This window comes from Molothrus ater, chromosome 4, assembly GCF_012460135.2.
Source record: "Molothrus ater isolate BHLD 08-10-18 breed brown headed cowbird chromosome 4, BPBGC_Mater_1.1, whole genome shotgun sequence".
NCBI classification, from domain to species: domain Eukaryota; kingdom Metazoa; phylum Chordata; class Aves; order Passeriformes; family Icteridae; genus Molothrus; species Molothrus ater.
Window position 1 is genome coordinate 71,214,208 of NC_050481.2, and position 20,563 is coordinate 71,234,770.

Sequence of the window (20,563 nt, forward strand, 5' to 3'; positions counted from 1 at the left end):
TTACACAGTTCAAGTGTGTGCATAGACTAAACTCCTTGTATTCTGAGAGCCCCCAGAACTGTCTGGTCCTGCATATTAAGCTTTTTTATTAAACAGTGTTAAAAATATCTTTGCTGGCTTATATTTGTGACCACAGGCACAATGAGACTGTGTGAATGTGCTGCTTCAAAACTGCAGTAAAAGAACATGGAAACAAATGCAATATGTTTGTCAGCACTGGTGAAGAAATCTGAAGTAGATAAAGTGCAGTCAGCACCTGTGAACCTAGTTGGTTTTGTTAACTTTACTCTGCATTAAACACTTACCAGAGCTGGTTTTGCACCTTTTTTTTCATTTTGCTCAGGTTGGTGGGGGGTGTTTTCCTGGTCAGACCCAGTTGTTGTTCTGCAGGACGTTTGGCTGCTGTGGCTGCTCTCAGGTGCCAGGTGGAGGATCGTGTGAGCCCCTGTTCCCTCGGAGCGGAGCAGCTCACCAGCCTTGTGGTGCCTTATGGTGAATATGGCACATGAGCACCCAGATTTGCCTGTAGGGCTGAGTTGGCTTGGAAGGGTCTGATCCCTCTCTCAAATCAGGATGACCATCAGAGCCCTTTGTCCAGTCAGGGTGTGAATTTATCTTTAGGATGGAGATCTCGTAGATCCTCTGGGTCCATGGTCCAGAGATTGGTGTTAAAATAATGATCTACAGTGAATCTAATACCAATGTCTAGCCACAATCCCTTGCTGCAACCTGTGTGTGTTGCCTCCTGTCCTTTTCTTGTGAACCTCTGGTATTCCCTCCTCTCTAATCTCTCCTGAGGTAGTTGAGGGTCAAAAATTAGGTTTCAGCCTTCTTCAGCCGTCTGTCCTTGAAGTTAAAGAAACCTCACTCCTTCTACTTCTCCTTGTACATAGATCATATGGTTGATCCTCCTCTATTTTTTCATTCTATTTCCTCAATTGTTTGCCAGAAATTGTAACTGACCTTGATGCCATGGGAATGTGTATTCAGCTCAGGGGCTTCCAACAGCAGAAGAAACTGGAGCTGCCAGAGCAAGTCCAGAGGAGGCCACAGAGCTGCTGCAGAGGCTGGAGCTTCCCTACCACTGAACCAGGCTGGCAGAGCTGGGAATGTCTCCCTGGAGAAGGGAAGGCTCCAGGCAGAGCTCAGAGCCCCTGGCAGGGCCTGCAGGGGCTCCAGGAGAGCTGGAGAGGGGCTGGGGACAAGGCCTGCAGGGACAGGAGCCAGGGAATGGCTCCCACTGGGAAAGGGGAGATTGGGCTGGGATCTTGGCAAGGAATTCCTGCTGGGCTGCAATTCCCAGATTTGCTGGGGCTGCCCCTGGATCCCTGGCAGTGCCCAAGGCCAGGTTGGACACTGGGGCTTGGAGCAGCCTGGGACAGTGAGAGGTGTCTCTGCCATGGCAGGCGTGGGATAATCCTTAAGGTCCTTAAACTGTCCTTCCACCTTAAACTGTTCCATGATTCTTCGATAACCACAGTCATGTAAGAACTGAGGAGATTTTTGGGCAAAGCCCCTGATCTGGAGCCTTTTGCAGACAGACGAGCTTCCCTGTGCTTGTGCCTCTGCTGCAGCAAGGGTTGAGGATTTCAAGGAAGATTGTAATTTGAGGGGCTGCCAGCTCAATAATCAATCTATAGTCTGGGCTTTTTTAGTACGTGGTGTTGCAATGGGTTTGTTTCCTTAAAAGTCCTTGTTTGGGAGTCATCCTGCTTCATTGAAGACAATAAATTTAAGATGTCTCCTTATATTCTCCTCCCTCCTTTTTTATTTTTTGCTATTGTTTTATTTTTAGTCTTCTGTAACTTCTATTTTTAGTTTGTTTAGTTTTACTCTTGTAGTTCTGAGTATGAATGAGGTGCATGGACTGGTTTTTAGTAACAGAGAAATGTTGCCATTTTGTGTATGTGTGTGTCCAGATGGATCAAAGTATTTAAAAATTAGGATAATTTGTTTGCATTGGATTTTGATGGATTGAAAGCTGATTTTCCAGTATCATCTTTATCCTTTTACTCCTCCATGAGCTCTACTCTGTATTTTCACCCTTTCCTTTTGTGACTCTCAATTATGCCCTTTTTCTGCTTAGTAGAGCTTCTCATGCTTTGATCTCTAACAGGTTGTGTCTCTGGAGGAAATGAGGAATATGCCAGTACTGTAATACTCACATGGCAAATCCAAGAAAAATAATAGAGGAGGTGCCCTTTGTTTTAAATTATTCTGATTTTTCAGTACTCTAGGGGAAGGAACAGGGCAGTGTGTGCAGGGCAGTGGAGAAATTTGGTCTCCTGGACATAATTGTGAACTTCCATACTTGAAATGAGCCTCCATGATGAGTTGGAGGGAGGCTTTGGACAAGAGGATGGAGTGACATGACAAGGAGGAATGGCTTCCTGCTATCAGAGAGTAGGTCTAGATGGGATATTGGGCAGGAATTGTTCCCTGGGAGGTGCCCAAGGCCAGGTTGGACACTGGGGCTTGGAGCACCCTGGGGTAGTGGAAGGTGTTCCTGCCCATAGCAGGAGGTGGAACAGGATGATCTTTAAAGTTTCTTCCAGCTCAGGCCATTCTGTGTTTCATTGATTCTCTGATACTCTTTTACTTTCTGCCATTGACTTCAGCAATCCAGCTTGCAGGAAATAGATGTTATTTGGGTCCAAAGCAGAGGTTTGCCTTTCCCTGGGTGTCACTGGGCAGCTGAGCTGAGTAGGAGTGTTTATTTGCTTTGGAGTAGGGATGGTTGCAAAATGTTTTGAAACCTTATGAAAGGAAATAAAAGCAGTGTGTTGTGAAACACGCTAATCTTGGCCAGAGTTGAGTTGCTCAGAGATTTTGGATCATAATTTAAAGGAAGTTTTGCATAATCTTTTGTCATTCTGATTCTGCCTATTGGATTCTTTTTCGTGGCAGATGTAAATTCTGATGTGCTTCTGTTCATTCCATATGATACTGGGAGCAGGTTGATTTATTCACTGTTTCTGAGGTTCAACCTTTCAGGCATGTGATTGTTCCTGCTGTGTTGTGTTCTTTCCATGGCTTTCTCTGAAAGAAATTAAAATGCTCTATCCCTGGAGATGTTCAAGGCTGGGCTGAATGGGACTTGCAGCAACCTGGTCTGGTGGGAGGTGTCCCTGGCCATGGCAGGGGCTTGGACTAGATGACCTTTATGGTCCCTTCCAACCCAGACAATTCTGTGATTAAGTTTCCTTAGAGTGTTTTAAATTTGTGTAACATCCTCTTTAGTTATTTACACATGAATCACCAGAAAAAGATGGAAATAGGGAATAGGGAATATCTGGGATGCAAGCATTGTTATGGAGGTACTTGTGTTCTGGTCAAACAAACCCCAAATTTGAGATTTCTTTGAGAGCACAAAGAATTGTCAAGGATAGTCCTTTTATTAGGAAAGATTATTGAGGGGAATTTTTGTCTTGCCTTCCACTTACTTTGCCCTGTAATATCAGTGATAAGTGCTGAAGAAGAAACCAGAACAAAGCAATTTTTTTCTTGTCCCTGAGCTGCAGTTTGCCTCACCCAAATTATTTTCAAATGTTTTCCTGTGGTGGAGATGTACTGTTCTACAGTGTCCATTACAAGGGAATATTATGAACCAAACAAGAAGTTTGTTAGGCTTTTTGTTCTTTGGTTTTGTGGGAGATGGTCTTTTGGGAGAGATAAACTTCAGAAGTCTCAAATGTTGAGAATGAAATAAAGCACCTCTTCCAGAGAGATGAAAAGGGAATTAATTTTGCTGTTTAATCCCTTATCATTGAGAAGTGAGCAGCGGGGGGAAATTTGGCTTTCTCATAAGGAAATATTTCTTGAAATGTATATCAGCAGACGTGCTGGAGTTGCTTAGCCAAAACATGGGATCAGGTTCCAGTGATTTTTATGGTGTGTTGGTAAAATGAAGGACACCTTTTTTGTCCACCATGAGATTTGTTGTGCAGAAAGGGCTGTTGTGCAGTTTTCAGTGTGATCCTGATGTAGGTAGCTTGTTCATCTGCTGGTTTTGGTACATATACCCCCAAATCTGTAGTACAAAGGATTGCTGGGGGTCTGTTCTGTTCTTGGAGCACACCATTGTATTGTATCATGGGGACAGAAAAGTTCAGGTCACAAAAAGTGCTTCCCAGGTGGTATTAGTGGGTGCTATGGATAGCTGGGAGTGATTTCCTTGAGCAGATAAACTCATTTACTCTGTCCTAGGAAACTCTCTTCAACTGCATTAGCTTTCTATTCTAAATAGATGTGAAAAGAGGAAAAGTAAGTTCTTCTTGGGGGAAAATTCTTTCCATCATTGCTTTTTGCCTGCTGGTGGCCCTGGGCTCTGGGGGGTGGCCGGATGGGGGCCAGGCCGGGCTGTTTGGAGCTGCCCTGGCTCCCTCCCCACACGCTCTGCTCTGCCCCTCAGGCCCCTGCTGGTCACAGAGCTTTGACTTGACCTGGGGAAACGGGAGTGAGGCTGGGCAAAGGTGGATCTGTGCAGGGAAATAGCTGCTGACTGTGAACAGGGGGTGCTAGACAATGTGCTGCACATGGATAAAGGCTTTTAAAAATGTAAATTCAATAGACTTTCAATTTGTGCCCATGTTGATGCCTTTTGTATGAGGGAGGAATCAACTTTTAATTTTTTGGTTTTGTCAAGCTTCTATTAAATGAAAAATAAACATTCCCTCTCAGATACAAAGTATTTAGTGCAATAGGTAAATAGGTAGTAATTACTTTTTTCAAAGCTCATTTTAGTTTGTCAGTTTACTCCAATTATTTTGACAAACCATTATATAAATCTGTAGTGTGTCTGCAGTACTGTAGATAGTCTTGCCCACCATCTTTGCTTCTCTCTGCTAGTCCTGGAAAACTAAAAGGCTGGAGGATCTCAGAGAACCTGGAAAGGTGAGAGAAACAGCCAAAGGCATCCATAAGTGTGAAGCCAAGAATGAGGTGGGAGGTAGAGAGTGTGACAGGCTGCTATGATAGGAGGGACAACACACATGAATGTGATGAGTCACGTAGAGCTTATAAAAGAAGAGATGATGAGAAGATGAAATGCCTGAGGGATGAGACGGCATCCAGAGGGACCTGGGCATGACCAAGGACTGGCACTGTAGGGATCTCATGAGCTTCAACAAGGTCAAGGTCCTGCATCAGATGGGAGCAATTCCAAGTATGAGAAGTGACTGGGGGATGGAGGGATTGAGAGCAGCACTGGAGGGGGAGGACTTGGTGATGCTGGTGGGTAAGAAACTGGGCATGCCCTGGCCTTGTAAGCTGGGACCCAGAATGCCCCTGTGCCTAGGCTGATCCCAGCGTGGGCAGCAGGGGAGGGGGGACTCTGTCCCTGTGCCCCTCCCTGAGGTGAGAGCCCACCTGCAGAGCTGCCCCAGCCCTGGGGCCAACAGCAGGAGGACGTGGAGCTGCTGGAGAGAGCCCAGAGGAGGCCCCGGAGCTGCTGCAGGGCTGGAGCCCCTCTGCTCTGGAGCCAGGCTGGCAGAGCTGGGAATGCTCCCCTGGAGAAGGGAAGGCTCCAGGCAGAGCTCAGAGCCCCTGGCAGGGCCTGCAGGGGCTCCAGGAGAGCTGGAGAGGGGCTGGGGACAAGGCCTGCAGGGACAGGAGCCAGGGAATGGCTCCCACTGGGAAAGGGGAGATTGGGCTGGGATCTTGGCAAGGAATTCCTGCCTGGGCTGGAATTCCCAGATTTGCTGGGGCTGCCCCTGGATCCCTGGCAGTGCCCCAGGCCAGGTTGGACACTGGGGCTGGGAGCAGCCTAGAATAGCAGAAGGTGTCTTTGCCATGGCAGGGGTTGAACAGGATGAGTTTTAAGTCTCTGGTTTAATGCAAACCAGTCTGTGATTCCGTGGCTGTTTGTATTTCTCATAGAAAAGGAACCCAAAAGGCAGCAAGTCAAAAATGAGTAGAATAATCCTTTTTCTGCTGTTGTGGAATTAAATTGTTAACCTCACTGCTGCAGATTTTTCAGGTGAAAAGGATATGAATGATTAAGAAATGAATTGGATAGAAGCATGGCAGAGTGGTTTATTTTACTGTGCTGGCTTGGGTGCATTCTCCAGGTCTAAGCATCTGAACTGGGTGTCTGGATGGTGGATTACACATTGCCACAATGCTCTGTACTTGCTTGGTTTGTCACAGCCTTTCCCAATCATTTTTGTAGCCCACAGTCAGGAGGAGATCTGGGCTCAGCAGACCTTTAGTTTGACTTTGTAATACAGATTTTCTTTTTGGACACATTAATTTCTGTTTCCAATGGTGCCACCTTGTTTTATGAGTGGGACCTGCTTAATTCTTTGCTGAGTGACACGGGAGGGAAGGGTTTTTGATAGGGATATCTAACATTCTAGATAGCTTCAGACTTTCTCAGGTTAAATACTTCCAACATACATTTATTTATGATTCCACAAATTCATTATACTTCAAATAATGGAACTACATGGAGTTTCAATTATTTTATTGAAATTCAGTTATTTTATTGATAGTACTGGTGCATTTACTCTTGTTGCTTTGCTGCCTTTTATTTCACTTCTAATATTGTTCTCTTACTTTTCCAGTGGTCTTATTGTTCCTGAGAAAGACAGCAATGAAACAGTACCTGAAGTTGTAGCTACTTCTGGATATGCTCTTCTACATTTCTTCAGTGATGCTGCCTATAATCTCACAGGGTTTAACATCACCTATAAGTAAGTGGCACCACTCCACAGTGATGCTGCAGGTTGAGCAAAAGGAGTTTTCCCCTTTTCTTACTTTTGTCTTGAAATAAGCAGTTGCCATTGAAGTGTGTAATTATGAGCAGACACTTGAAATTAGATTTTTATCTTTATTATACCCTTGCAACAGCTAATAAGTGGCATGTGCTCAATGTTACAACTTGTAAGTTGTAAGTGTGGATGAATGTTTGCTCCAAAAGGCATCTTACTATTTATTTTATGTTATTAGATCAATTTGATTCTATCTAATCAACAGGAATTGATGTGTTTTGTGCATGTCTGTGCTCCTGAGTGCTCTGCAGAGATACTCTAGCACAAACGCACTTTTCCATCAGCCACACATTTCATTTGAGACACTGGGCTGTACCTGCTCTTGAGGGTCCTCATCCTCAGGATTTGCTTTCTTATTCATCCCTGGATTGAATCCCTTCATCTGGCTTCTTTTTATTCTGAACTGGTTTTATATTCATTCATATTCTAAACAGATGGTACTTTCTGTTCACTGACATGTATGTAGTCCTCATTGGTGAGCTTTTTAAAAGTAATTCTGGTATGCTCCCTAATTCATCAACTGCTTTTAGAAAGGTTTTGTCTTGAGGTAAATGTGTGGACATACTCACAGAGATGGAAGGTTTTACTTCTGCAGGGACTGTGAGCTTCAGATTTTTTTTGCTCCTACAGATGCAAGTTATGTTTGTGCCACACTGGGAGATTTAATTTGGGAATAACCTGCAGAAAGTCTCACCTCTTTCAGAAAAAACAGCTGGAAAAACTTCAGTCATAACTGACTTCTTGCAAAAACTGACTTTCTTTTAAAATGAGAAGCTTAGTTTTTGGATATCAAGTCTCAGTGCTTTCATCCTTAGTAATAACACAAATATGTGCTTAATAACCCACATAATAGTGAATTTTTTAAAAATATGGGGCATTCAGCACCCTTTGAAAGCTCCAGAAGAAGATGAGGAGTGTATGCAAAGTTACTGGGATCAGAGCAGCTGAAGAGGCAGTGATTTCCAAGTCTGACTGATTGCATAAACCAGGACTCCATCTACTGCCAGCTGTTGGATTTGCACCATTGCAATAAAATACTGTCTTCAAGAACAATATTCTTTTAATTTGTCACTTTCTTCATAATTTCAAACAATTTTCAAGTGCTGTTTTGTGTTCTGGTTCTTAGGTTTGCTCGTAACATTTTCCCAGCAAGTAGATTGAATGGTACATAAGAGTCTTCTTAGTTATCACTGAGTGTAGGTAGTAGTTCTCTCAGCACTTGTGGAATTGCCTTGGAGCCAGTGACAGTGAGAATATGGGTACTAATTCCCATCTGTGAATTATTCTGGTTGATACACCAGCAAAAACTGGAGTCTGGAAATTATTATGATCTCAAAATTTGGACCTTTACTAAGATTGTATCTGGTTTTGCCTCAGCTACATTGCAGATATTATAAAATGAGAAATTATTTGAACCAGGCATGTCTTTGGCTCGGGTTCCATCTCCAGTTGTTCTCTTGGTAAGCAGATCCCAGAATAGCACCTAATTGTGAGCAGTTTGAGTATAAATTGCACAGACACCACAGCAGCCTTACACTCTGATTAAAGTCCTCACTTACTGTTGGGTGTTTTAAGGAAAGTTGTTTGCCTTACAAATGGCTAAAAATCCTATTGATCATTTTCTCAGAGGAGCTGTGAGTTTAACTTGTGAAATGAAGCAGTTTTTAGGAATAGAGTACAAATCTCTACAGGTGCATCACACCAGGTAGCAGATGACTCTCTCTTGGTTTGTAATGATTTGTGTTCACTTTGTTCAACATCACTCTTGCCTTTGTTAATAATTCTTGGGCATCTCTTTCCTTCCTGACGAGCTGCTTTGTGCTTTTCCCCAGTTTCAATATGTGTCCCAATAACTGCTCTGGCCAAGGGGAGTGCAGGCTCAACAGCAGCAGCCTGGCCCCGCAGTGTGAGTGTGCCGAGCGCTGGAAGGGAGAGGCCTGTGACATTCCCTACTGCCCGGGGAACTGCGGCGCTCCTGAGCGGGGCCACTGCAGCCTCAACGGCTCCAGAGCCTGCCTGTGCTCTGCAGGCTGGCAGGGTGAGTCTCCTGGGGGGCACACAGAACTCTGGGGATGCATTTCCTATGTGTGGAGCTGGCAGTTTAACTGGGAGTACGTGGGAATGTTCTGCATAACAAGTATTCTCATTTTGACTAGGAACAGAGTATTTCCTTTTTAAATTTAAAAGATCACACTTCATGTGGATGGATGGATGGATATGCTGGAGAGGAGGACACAGGGAAGCTCCAAGGGCTGGAGCCTCTCAGCTCTGGAGACAGTCTGGGAGAGCTGGAGGTGTGGAGAAGAGAAGGCTCCAGGGAGACTTCAGAGCCACTTCCAGTGCCCAGAGGGCTTCCATGAGAGCTGGAGAAGGCTGTTGGACAAGGGCCTGGAATGCCAGGACAAAGGGGAATGACTTTAAATTGAAACTAGGCTGGTTTAGATTAGATATAAGGAAGAAGTATTTTACAATGAGTGTGATGACACCCTGGCACAGGGTGCCCAGAGCAGCTGTGGCTGCCCCTGGATCCCTGGCAGTGTCCAAGGCCAGGTTGGACATTGGGGCTTGGGGCATCCTCTGGAAGGTGTCCCTGCCATGGCAGGCGGGTGAAAGGTGATCTTTCCAATCCATCCCAGTCTGTGATTCTGTGGTTTTTTACAATTGCTTTTAAAAGCAACTTTGTCACCATCCAAAGAGAGACTAACCTGTGGCGTACAGGCATCCCTTCAAGCCTCATTCCTATGCACCTGAAGCAAATTTGAGCCTGGTTGCCATAGTTGACCTGTTTGAACATGTGAAATGCCTTGTTCTCATGTCCAGCTGAGCTGATCAGCCACATCCAACTTGGCAGAGATCTGGCCTGAACATACATGTTTCCTTTGCAAAGACCTACTGACATGTAAGAATTAGTCCCATATTAAATGCAACCAGCTACAGCACTAGCAGGAGTTTGACCTCCAGCTGAAATACAGGCTTTGGAAAAACCCCATTTTTAAACCTTCTTTTCCCAGGTCCTGGCTGTTCAATTCCTCTTCCTGCAAACCAGTCATTTTGGGAACGGGAAGAATACACTCTTCCAAAACTTGCCAGAGCATCTCACAAAGCCGTCATCCATGACAATAAAATGTGGGTTGTTGGAGGCTATGTCTTCAATCATTCTGACTCTCAGAAGGTTTTAGCGTGAGTATAAACCCAGATAATAAAAACTAAAGATAGGAACTTAGATTTGAGAGTTATTTTTAGGAAATGCCACCTGACATGCTTTGCTTTGGTCTGTGCTTCATCTGCAAGGGAAAACAGCCATAATAAAAACTCAGGCTCGTGTTTGAGATGGGGGAAAATCTTGCTAAGGGGTGCTAATTTTGGAAAAGAAAAGCATAAGGTTCCTAATGTTCAGTGAGCTTTTGATTCATCTGTGTCTGACAGCATTTAACTATTCTCTGTATATTTCTGGGCCAGCTCCTAAATTATATCTAGCCTCATATTCAAAGAGGGTCATTTTGCTTCAGTGTTTTTTAGACCTTCTTTATGTTGTATCTGTGTGACTTGAGTTTTTGGTTCCTTAATAACACCTACTGATTACTCTGGATGGTTATCCACAGTGTATGGGACACCAGATAGGGAGTGGCATTAGGATGAGGGCATTTATGCAATTGTTTGAGGAGGTGTAACAGTAACTAAAATATAAAGTAATAATAATGTACTTCATGGAAATACTCAATTTAAAAAACCCCAGCTTTTGTATTGTATTAGGGCAGATCTAGGCAAAAGCTGGATTTTTTCCCACACATACTCCTATACCTTACTTTGATGGACCTAAGTGAGAGCTGTGTATTCTGCACTCACATCCTGAGGCAATAGTTCTTATAGGGGAAGAGGAGCTGAAAACACACATTTAAATGTAGAACAGTTGCTACTTGCACCCACAATTTACTCCTCCAAAGTCACACCTTGTTTTTAATAGGATACCCTATGGCTTTGTTGAATGCTTTCTCAGAGATGATTTTATCTCACAAAGCCCTAAGCTTGGCAAATATAGTGCCTTATTTTAAATGAAAAGCCACAAGCCATTTTCAGGGCAGAAGGTTTATGTTATTTTAAGCATGAATAGCAAAGACATAATTAAAAAGTGCTTTTTAAGCACCAGCAGAGTTTCTTTAATCAAGTAGTTGGAAATTATCTAAGTTTAGTGTAAAGTTTTCCTACTTTTTTGAGGGAGAGGTGGTGTAGGTTGTCACAGCTTAATAGGCAATGCACTAGCTCTTGGGGTTGTATGGAAAAGAAAACAGGGCAAAGGACATCAACCTGTGGATGGTCAGTAACAGAGCAGGCTCAACTGTTTTTCTTTTTAACCCATAAGTAGTTTGTATGAGCTTTGTGCATGCTGAAATCATGGCAGGATTTATTATTTCAGTAAATAATTATATCTAGCATACTATATTGGTAAATAATTTCCCCAAATCTTAGAAAGGACAAACAATCATATTCTCAGCTTTAATACCTATTCCTTGGAAAGTAATTCAGTTTTAATTATACAGGTATGATCTCATTTCTGAAGAGTGGCTTCCACTGAACAGCTCTGTGAACTCAGTAGAGATGAGATATGGTCATTCGTTGGCATTGCACAAGGTAAGTTCAGTGCTCCAGACTCACTTCCCAGCTAATTTCCCTTCTTTTCTCCTGCTTCCCACTCCTTATCCCAGATCAGCCTTGCTTTTGGAGAAGTGTTCCTCATTCAGGGGCTTGTCCATGCTTAGCCCAGGCTATACCCTTGTGCTCTAGGCAATCCTTGGGTGGCTCTCCTAGGAAGTCTGTAGTGTCTCTGCCTGTGTGCTCCTTCTTTGCCCTTTTTCCAGAGATTTTGAAGATGACTTTTTGAGGCCAGTGAGTCCATTATTTTCTTCTTGCTGTCTGTGCTGACAAGAATGCCTGAGGCTGAGTTTGCTGGAGTTCCCCAGCTGCCTTTTATGTAGATCACATGAATATTTTTATGAGCTCTGTTGTCCAAGATGCCAAAGCAGAGCTGGCGGATTAGGGATTTTTGTTACTTGCTCTGCAAGTAAATTTGTGAATCTAATCTTCCAGCATCTGACACAGCAAGTGGATTTGACAGTTTTTACCTCCTTTCTCACTTGTGTGCCTTGCTGTAAGTGCAGACCATGTGAGAGCAGGATGGCAAAGTCTGTGGAAAGGAAATGAGCTGATCCTTTATTAACCTTTGGGTTTTATTGACCTTTGAATGTTGTTCAGCTCAAACAGTGCAGGCCAGGGCAAAACTTAATCATAAATACTCAAACTCCACACTGTCATTCACAAACAGAGCACTTGAAGAACCTCAAAGCATGGAAATTCATCATGGAATCACAAAATTATTTGGGTTGGAAGGGAGCTTAAAGATCATCTAGTCCCAGTTCCCTGCTGCAGGCAGAGACCTCCCAATGTCCCAGGCTGCTCCTAGCCCCAATGTCCAGCCTGGCCTTGGGCACTGCCAGGGATCCAGGGGCAGCCACAGCTGCTCTGGGCACCTGTGCCAGGGCCTCACACCCTCCTGGGGACAATTACTAGCTCCCAATATCCCATCCATCCCAGCCCTCTGGCAGTGGGATCCAATCCCTGTGTCCTGTCCCTTCAGGCCTTGTCCCCAGTCCCTTTCCAGGGGACTTTATTAGGTAACTTCAGACCAGTAGCTTCAGTGCTTCCCAAACAGCAGTTCCCTAAACGCTGCACTCGCTGCCCTCTGGGCCTTCTTTCAGGATAACATCTACATGTACGGCGGCAAGCTGGATGCCACGGGGAACGTGAGCAGCCAGCTGTGGGTGTTCCACATCCCGCGGCAGAGCTGGGCCGTGCTGGCACCCCGGGCCAAGGAGCAGTACGCCGTGGTGGGGCACTCGGCACACGTGGTGACCCTGCGCGACAACAGCACCGTCATGCTGGTGCTCTTTGGGCACTGCCCCCTCTACGGCTACATCAGCAACGTCCAGGAGTACAATCTGCGTGAGTGAGGGGGAGAGGGAGGGAGGGCAGCCCTCCTGTGCAGGAGTACAGCCTGTGGGAGGGAGGGAGGGAGAGAGGGAGGGCAGCCCTCCTGTGCAGGAGTACAGCCTGTGGGAGGGAGGGGGAGAGGGAGAGAGGGAGGGCAGCCCTCCTGTGCAGGAGTACAGCCTGTGGGAGGGAGGGAGGGAGGGCAGCCCTCCTGTGCAGGAGTACAGCCTGTGGGAGTGAGGGAGGGAGAGAGCGAGGGCAGCCCTCCTGTGCAGGAGTACAGCCTGTGGGAGCGAGGGGGAGAGGGAGGGAGGGAGGGCAGCCCTCCTGTGCAGGAGTACAGCCTGTGGGAGGGAGGGAGGGCAGCCCTCCTGTGCAGGAGTACAGCCTGTGGGAGTGAGGGAGGGAGGGCAGCCCTCCTGTGCAGGAGTACAGCCTGTGGGAGGGAGGGAGGGCAGCCCTCCTGTGCAGGAGTACAGCCTGTGGGGAGTGAGGGAGGGAGGGAGGGCAGCCCTCCTGTGCAGGAGTACAGCCTGTGGGAGTGAGGGAGAGAGGGAGGGCAGCCCTCCTGTGCAGGAGTACAGCCTGTGGGAGGGAGGGAGGGAGAGAGGGAGGGCAGCCCTCCTGTGCAGGAGTACAGCCTGTGGGAGGGAGGGAGGGAGAGAGGGAGGGCAGCCCTCCTGTGCAGGAGTACAGCCTGTGGGAGGGAGGGAGGGCGGGCAGCCCTCCTGTGCAGGAGTACAGCCTGTGGGAGGGAGGGGGAGAGGGAGGGCAGCCCTCCTGTGCAGGAGTACAGCCTGTGGGAGCGAGGGGGAGAGGGAGGGAGGGAGGGCAGCCCTCCTGTGCAGGAGTACAGCCTGTGGGAGGGAGGGAGGGCAGCCCTCCTGTGCAGGAGTACAGCCTGTGGGAGTGAGGGAGGGAGGGCAGCCCTCCTGTGCAGGAGTACAGCCTGTGGGAGGGAGGGAGGGCAGCCCTCCTGTGCAGGAGTACAGCCTGTGGGGAGTGAGGGAGGGAGGGAGGGCAGCCCTCCTGTGCAGGAGTACAGCCTGTGGGAGTGAGGGAGAGAGGGAGGGCAGCCCTCCTGTGCAGGAGTACAGCCTGTGGGAGGGAGGGAGGGAGAGAGGGAGGGCAGCCCTCCTGTGCAGGAGTACAGCCTGTGGGAGGGAGGGGGAGAGGGAGGGCAGCCCTCCTGTGCAGGAGTACAGCCTGTGGGAGTGAGGGGGAGAGGGAGAGAGGGAGGGCAGCCCTCCTGTGCAGGAGTACAGCCTGTGGGGGAGTGGGGAGGGAGGGAGGGCAGCCCTCCTGCCGGGCCCTGCCAGTGGAACAGCTGCTTTGGATGTTATTTAAATGACTCATGTTCAGATAGCAAAACACAGGCAAATGTGTTCTCCTCCTCCTGTTTGTAGGTAGAAGAAGTTGAACCTAACAGATTTGTATAACCCAATGAGCAGGCAGCCACGTGCCTCCACCTTTAGACACAGTGTTAGGTCCCAAAGATACAAAGCTGTAATTGAGAGGTAAAGCAGGGCAACTCTGGAACAATTTAGATTAGTTTTCCTCTCTCCCCCTGACAAAACAAACACTTCTGAAATTGTTTTTTAATTCTGCAGATATAATAATGGTTGTAACAATTCAGACCAAATACCTGCTTAACCTGACACCCATGTACCCAGTAGCAGATGCTATGGGAAACAGGTGCTGAATTTCTGGATTCCCATATCCCTGATATTCTGACCCCCATATCCTGGAATAGTCCAGCCTCTGATTTTAGGGTCCAGAGAGTTCTAGTATAAGCACTGGAGAAGCACAGGAAGCTTTCCAGGCAAACTGAACTTGTACCCAGCTCAGAAATGGGGGCACATTCCTGGCTCCACAGACCACGTCGGGATTGTAGTTAGGCACAGGAAGTTCACAACAGGAGTGTGCTGGTTATTCTCAGAAATAGTGGCCCTGTCTCCACTTTGTCCTCCAGTCATGCCCATCCAGAGGATCTGCTGGAGCCTGGTTCTCTGGAGTCCATGTGAGCAAGATTTCTTCCTTTCGGAGAAATCCAGAGAGAACCACAGCCCGTGGGGCAGTGATGTGTTTCTGCCATGTGTGATCTTGCAGACTGTTCACTTCCTTTGCCTTTGGTGTGCCTGCTCTGGCCTGCAGTTGGGAAGCTTGTATAGGGTTTCATTCAGCACTTACTACAGAGATTTGGTGTGTAATGTGGTATTTTTATTTCAGTTGCCATTATAATACGTCTAAAGTGCTTCAGACCAATGTTATTTTAGTGAGTGAGATACAGGATCATGAATCACATATTAGTTTTTAACTGCAGTGTTCTTCACAGTCAGACTTGGCTTCAGTGCTGTCTGGCCTTATATATATATATATATATATTTATATATATATATAAAAAATAAAAGTGCTCTTGAGTCCCATTCCAAATCAAGTCACAGTGCTGGCATTTTCATGTCATTGAAATGCAATATATTATTTGTCTACTTTTTATTTCTCATTTACTTATATTGTCTGCAAAATGTAAAAAATGACTGTGGAAGAGCTATTTCTGCTCCAATTGAAAATACCTGGCAATGCTTCTTGACAACAGACTTTTTGAAGGGGAATATTTTTGGATATGAAGTGATAGAGACAGTGTCTAGATCTGAGTCAGGGGAATCCCAATTTATTTCACCGTGTTGTTGATGAGTTGTCAAATGGACAGAAATGAACCATGTTTTGTCACTCATTTTTCAGTGACAAATACCTGGAGCATCTTGCAGACGAGTGGAGCTCTGGTGCAGGGAGGATATGGTCACAGCAGTGTTTATGATCCAAATACAAGATCTATCTACATCCATGGGGGTTACAAGGCCTTCAGTGCCAACAAGTACAGGCTGGCAGATGATTTGTACAAATATGAAGTGGATTCCCGCATGTGGTAAGTTGTTCTTCTTTTTTGCGTTTACTGCCCTGTCAGTTTTGTTTGTAGTGAACAAGAGGATGGGTATTTCATGAGGGTATAGTGGTTTATATCTACCTGAATCCAGGATAGATGCTGTGCTCTTGAATGTCGTTTTTATGTCACCTTACAAAGAGAGAATGATATAATCAATATAATCAAGGCTGTGAACAAGCCAAGAAATCCATTTTAATCTATTGTTTGATTCAAACTGAAAAGAAAAATATTTGATGTTTTTTTCTTGCTAGCCGTACAGCCTGTGCATATTAGTGCAGTTACTGCAGTCAAGCCAGTGATAATCCATTCTACAGTTAAGACTGTAAAGGAATTTCTATTATAACCCTATTTTCTTCTGGCTCTGTAACTGCTTGAAATGTTCATTTCTTAAGCTGAAATCTTCTGTGATTTGTTGCTGCCAAAAGGTGAGTTTTATTAAAAAGCTATAGCCACACTTCACAGCCTGGAGCAACAGAGATGAAATACATTTTCCTTAATTCTGTGTTTTTAATGTTGATTCTAAAGGCTCCTGACTGTCTTTTGGGTTAACACATGTAAATTTGAGTCACTGCATCTCTTATTGGGTGTTAAAATAGCTTGTGTTTCTGCAACATCTGTTTGTGAGTCTGTACTGATGAGGAAGGTAATGAGTGACTAATTTCCAGCCCCCCTCCTTCCCACTCAGTTGTATACACAGAAATAACCCCACTTCCTCTCTGGATTAATTTGATCTTCCACTTCAGCCATGGAGTGGACAAATCTGGCTGAGTAGGCAGAAACTTAACAAATGTGACGTTGTTCTTCCAAACTCCTGCAGAACCAATTTTCTTTTGTCACATTTATTTTCTCAGTCTGGCAAGCCCTGTTGTACAAGTGGAGAGTGTAGGACTGTCTATTCATCTCTATCTCTGCCTTTTTTTTGTGTCATTGACTCTTTCTTTTATTCTTGAGTGATTTAGCCCTCTCTTGTTAAATCTCATGAGCTTCCCATGGGCCCTTTTCTTGAGCTCTTCCAGGTTCCTCTGGAACAAATCCTGTCCCTCAGGTGTGTCCACCACACACTCAACTTGATGTCCCCTAGTTGAAGGGACCTTAAAACTCAACCCATTCCACCCCCTGCCATGGCAGGGATACTTTCTGCTATCCCAGGTGCTCCCAGGGATCTAGGGGCAGCCCCAGCTGCTCTGGGAATTCCAGCCCAGCCAGGAATTCCTTGCCAGGATCCCAGCCCAATCTCCCCTTTCCCAGTGGGAGCCATTCCCTGGCTCCTGTCCCTGCAGGCCTTGTCCCCAGCCCCTCTGCAGCTCTCCTGGAGCCCCTGCAGGCCCTGCCAGGGGCTCTGAGCTCTGCCTGGAGCCTTCCCTTCTCCAGGGGAGCATTCCCAGCTCTGCCAGCCTGGCTCCAGAGCAGAGGGGCTCCAGCCCTGCAGCAGCTCCGGGGCCTCCTCTGGGCTCTCTCCAGCAGCTCCACGTCCTCCTGCTGTTGGCCCCAGGGCTGGGGCAGCTCTGCAGGTGGGCTCTCACCTCAGGGAGGGGCACAGGGACAGAGTCCCCCCTCCTTCAACACAAATCCTCTCAGAAAAATAGGAGAATCCTCCAAAAGATGACCCTCTGTGCTCAGTGCCATCAGTACTACTGATGGAAGTTGAGATTGGTGGCGAGTTTGATTAGTGCTTCCCATGATTTAGTCTCTGATGAGCCAGCCTGTTGTACAGTTATTAACCTGTAGGGCTTTGTTTTCAGGAGCTGTATAGATCATGGTAAAATAGATTTTTTAGTTGTGAGCAGAGATGCTGCCCGGTGTGAAAGATTTCTTTGTGTTGCTATAAAAGCAGAGTTACTACAAAATATTGGAGTCTTCCCAGACTGACTATGTTCAAAAGACAAGTGTGAAAACTTGGGAATCCCTAGGGAAAGAACTGATGATTGGAAGACCACAGCTTTGGAAAGAGGCTCTCATAGGTATAGTTCTCGTATAAATTGGCAAAGCAAGTGGAAAGATGAGAATGAAATTACAAGTGGAATTGAACAATGTGGAATGTAATTGTTAATCAGCTCATTAGGAAAAGTAGTTAGATACTATCCTTGCCCTCAAAGTGTTCTTCAGCTTAGATTTATGGAGTGTTTTGCCTTTGCCAGGTACTCAGCAGTCTCATTAATAGATATATTTTTATTTCTGAAGGACTATTCTCAAAGACAGCCGATTTTTCCGCTACTTGCACACAGCTGTGATCGTGAGTGGGACCATGCTGGTGTTTGGAGGAAACACTCACAATGACACCTCCATGAGCCATGGAGCCAAGTGCTTTTCTTCGGATTTCATGGCCTATGACATCGGTAAGTTCTTGCAGAAACAATAACAAACCCCAAACACTTGGCTGTTTCTCGGGAGCTGTCCTTGGTTTGTCTCCAGAATGCTGGTTTATGGTGCAAGTGTTATCCCAAGTGCTGCTGGGCTCAGGGATCTGCAGTCAGGAGAAGCTCAATAACCTTGCTACAGAATTCCAAGCACATGAGGGGAAGTGATTTCCAATTACAGACAGCAGCAGTTCCTTTGTTAACAGTTTATACACAACCTTGGGCATTAAAAATTAGGTTTTAAACTGCATATTTTTACAGAATCATAAAACCATGGAATCATTAAGGGTGGAAAAAACCTTTAAGATCACCAAGTCCAACTGGCAACCCAGCACGACTACCATTTTCACCACTAAACCATGTCCTCAGGTGCCACATCCACATGTTTTTTGAACACTTCCAGAGATGGTGACTCCATCACTGCCCTAAGCAGCTTATTCCAGTGTTTTGCAACCCTTTGCATGAAAAAACTTTCTGATATCTAATCTACATCTTCCCTGGCCCAACTTGAGGCTGTTTTCTGTCCTGCTATCTCAGCCATAAATCTATTCTGATATTTTGATTGTGTTTTAATCTATGATGGGTCAAAAATTCAAGTTCTTAGGACAGTTACAAGCACTAGACCCTGCTGAAACTCCACCTGTACACTGCACTGCTTCATTCAATCATAAAGCCAAGTTATTAGGTTGGACTTGCTGAGTTTCAGTGGCCAGGAGAGGGCAGCATTTATTTGTGGATTTGGATTCCAGAGCCTGTGAGTTTAAGAAAAACAGGGAAGGAAGAGGTGAAATTACATAAAGAAGGTACATACACAGATAATTCACACTGGGGAAAAACGTCACTCGGTATTCTGACATTCACCTTTTGCTCTCAGAATACTCTAAATGTGGCTTCTCTGAAATAATCCTGTGAACCTGAAATCTCCAAGTGACTGTCCACCAAGATCTTACTCCTGGTTTGTGAGAGGAAAATGCAAGTGAATACTTGGGCCATCAGGGTTTGCTATCCTTGTGCCCTTTTGCTCTCTGTTATAGCGGTCATTCCATTGTGCCTCCTGTGATTTCTAGCCACATCCCTCTGGAATCTTTGTGTGCTCCTAGCTAGCTTTATTTTGATTTTTTTTTTTTAATTGAGGAGTTAAAATGAGGTATTTGACCGGGTTGGATGGGGCTTCGAGCAGCCTGGTCTAGTGGAAAGTGTTCCTGCCCGTGGCTCAGAGCTGAAATGAGATTGTTTTAAGGTGCCATCCAGCCGGAGTATTTTGTCATTCTGTGGTAGTCATAAACAGTTTGATTTTTTTAAACTTCGGTAGCAACTGCGATAGATTTTTCTTTCTGCATTCTGCTACCTGCCCTGAACTATTGAACTCTCTGTCAGGTGTAAAACACAAATTGCATTAATTTGGCAAAATATGCCAATAATGATGTTCAAGTTTGGGTAACATGTTACATGACATGAGTGATGTAGTCAACATCCCCAGATCTTACCAGATATACACTGATGTGTGGGAGCTTGCATTGGTTTTACGTCACATGGTGGGTGAGAGGTGTTCTTGGGTCCCCTCATTCCTTAGAGAAGAGATCCTCAGCCTGAAAGGAGCAGCTTTTTTTTCAGAAATGAGGCCACTTCTGTTCTGTTCATTGCAGGAGCCATTGTGCATGATTTCCCTTATCCCATGTGATTAGGAAGGCATTAGGGTGGTGGCCCATCACTTGTGTCACAGCAGCAATGCCTTTTCAGTGCTTCTTCATGCATAATCTCTGCAGTAATTAATGACCCTGGTCATGCTCCTGTTGGTCTCCATGGGAATAAGCCCATGTAACCCCCCTGTTATCTAACCCTTGATGTTCCCAAGGCAAGACCAGTTGATACTGAAAGCCTTCAGTGAAGAGGCTTAATAATTGTCTTTATTCCCTACTTTTATAGTATGCTGTCTGCCTGCCTTGCTAATTTTTTACATTGTTGCGATTAGCCATCATGATTGATTAATGGTCACAGTGATGGTTGGAAGACTGGGGAGAAGTGGAATTAAATCCAATCTGAAACAAATGCTTCAAACTCTGGTCTTCTCCTTAACCTTTGTCATTAAAGCTTATTTTGTTAGTAACAAATTTTATTTACATCATCAATTTTTTCTGGTTTTCCTTCCTCAAATTTCCAAGTAATCAGAGCACATGCACTGAGTATTGGGAGTACATACAACCTTTTTTCTGTGTGGGGCAATGCTAACAGCTTGCACTGAGATGTGTGCTGGGGGTGAGCAATAAAAATTCTTGACTATTTCTTGTCCTTTATCCTCTATTTGACCAGCTTGGGGCACATTCAATCAGAATTGTCCAGGTGCTGCCTAGTTTGGGAAGGTTTCAGGATAACAGTCCAGCTGTGTGCATGTGTTACTCTCCATTCTCAGGACAAGCCTTTGGACTGCTGACATTTGGGTTGGGTGAGCACTTGGGCAGAGCTGTCTCTCAGTATTTTCCCTATTTTCTGCACACTGAAATGGCCAA

At 45.5% G+C, this 20,563-nt stretch overlaps 1 protein-coding gene across 1 annotated transcript in view; it reads left to right on the forward strand.

Annotated features, from left to right (window-relative positions):
* Positions 1 to 20,563, forward strand: part of ATRN (attractin) — a 157,896-nt gene that overhangs the window by 48,922 nt on the left and 88,411 nt on the right. Inside the window, exons 4-10 of the mRNA XM_054514571.1 lie at positions 6,564 to 6,692; positions 8,603 to 8,808; positions 9,782 to 9,950; positions 11,309 to 11,399; positions 12,524 to 12,767; positions 15,498 to 15,681; positions 17,881 to 18,035. Coding sequence (XP_054370546.1) covers positions 6,564 to 6,692; positions 8,603 to 8,808; positions 9,782 to 9,950; positions 11,309 to 11,399; positions 12,524 to 12,767; positions 15,498 to 15,681; positions 17,881 to 18,035 — 1,178 coding nt within the window. The remainder of the gene's footprint in view (positions 1 to 6,563; positions 6,693 to 8,602; positions 8,809 to 9,781; positions 9,951 to 11,308; positions 11,400 to 12,523; positions 12,768 to 15,497; positions 15,682 to 17,880; positions 18,036 to 20,563) is intronic.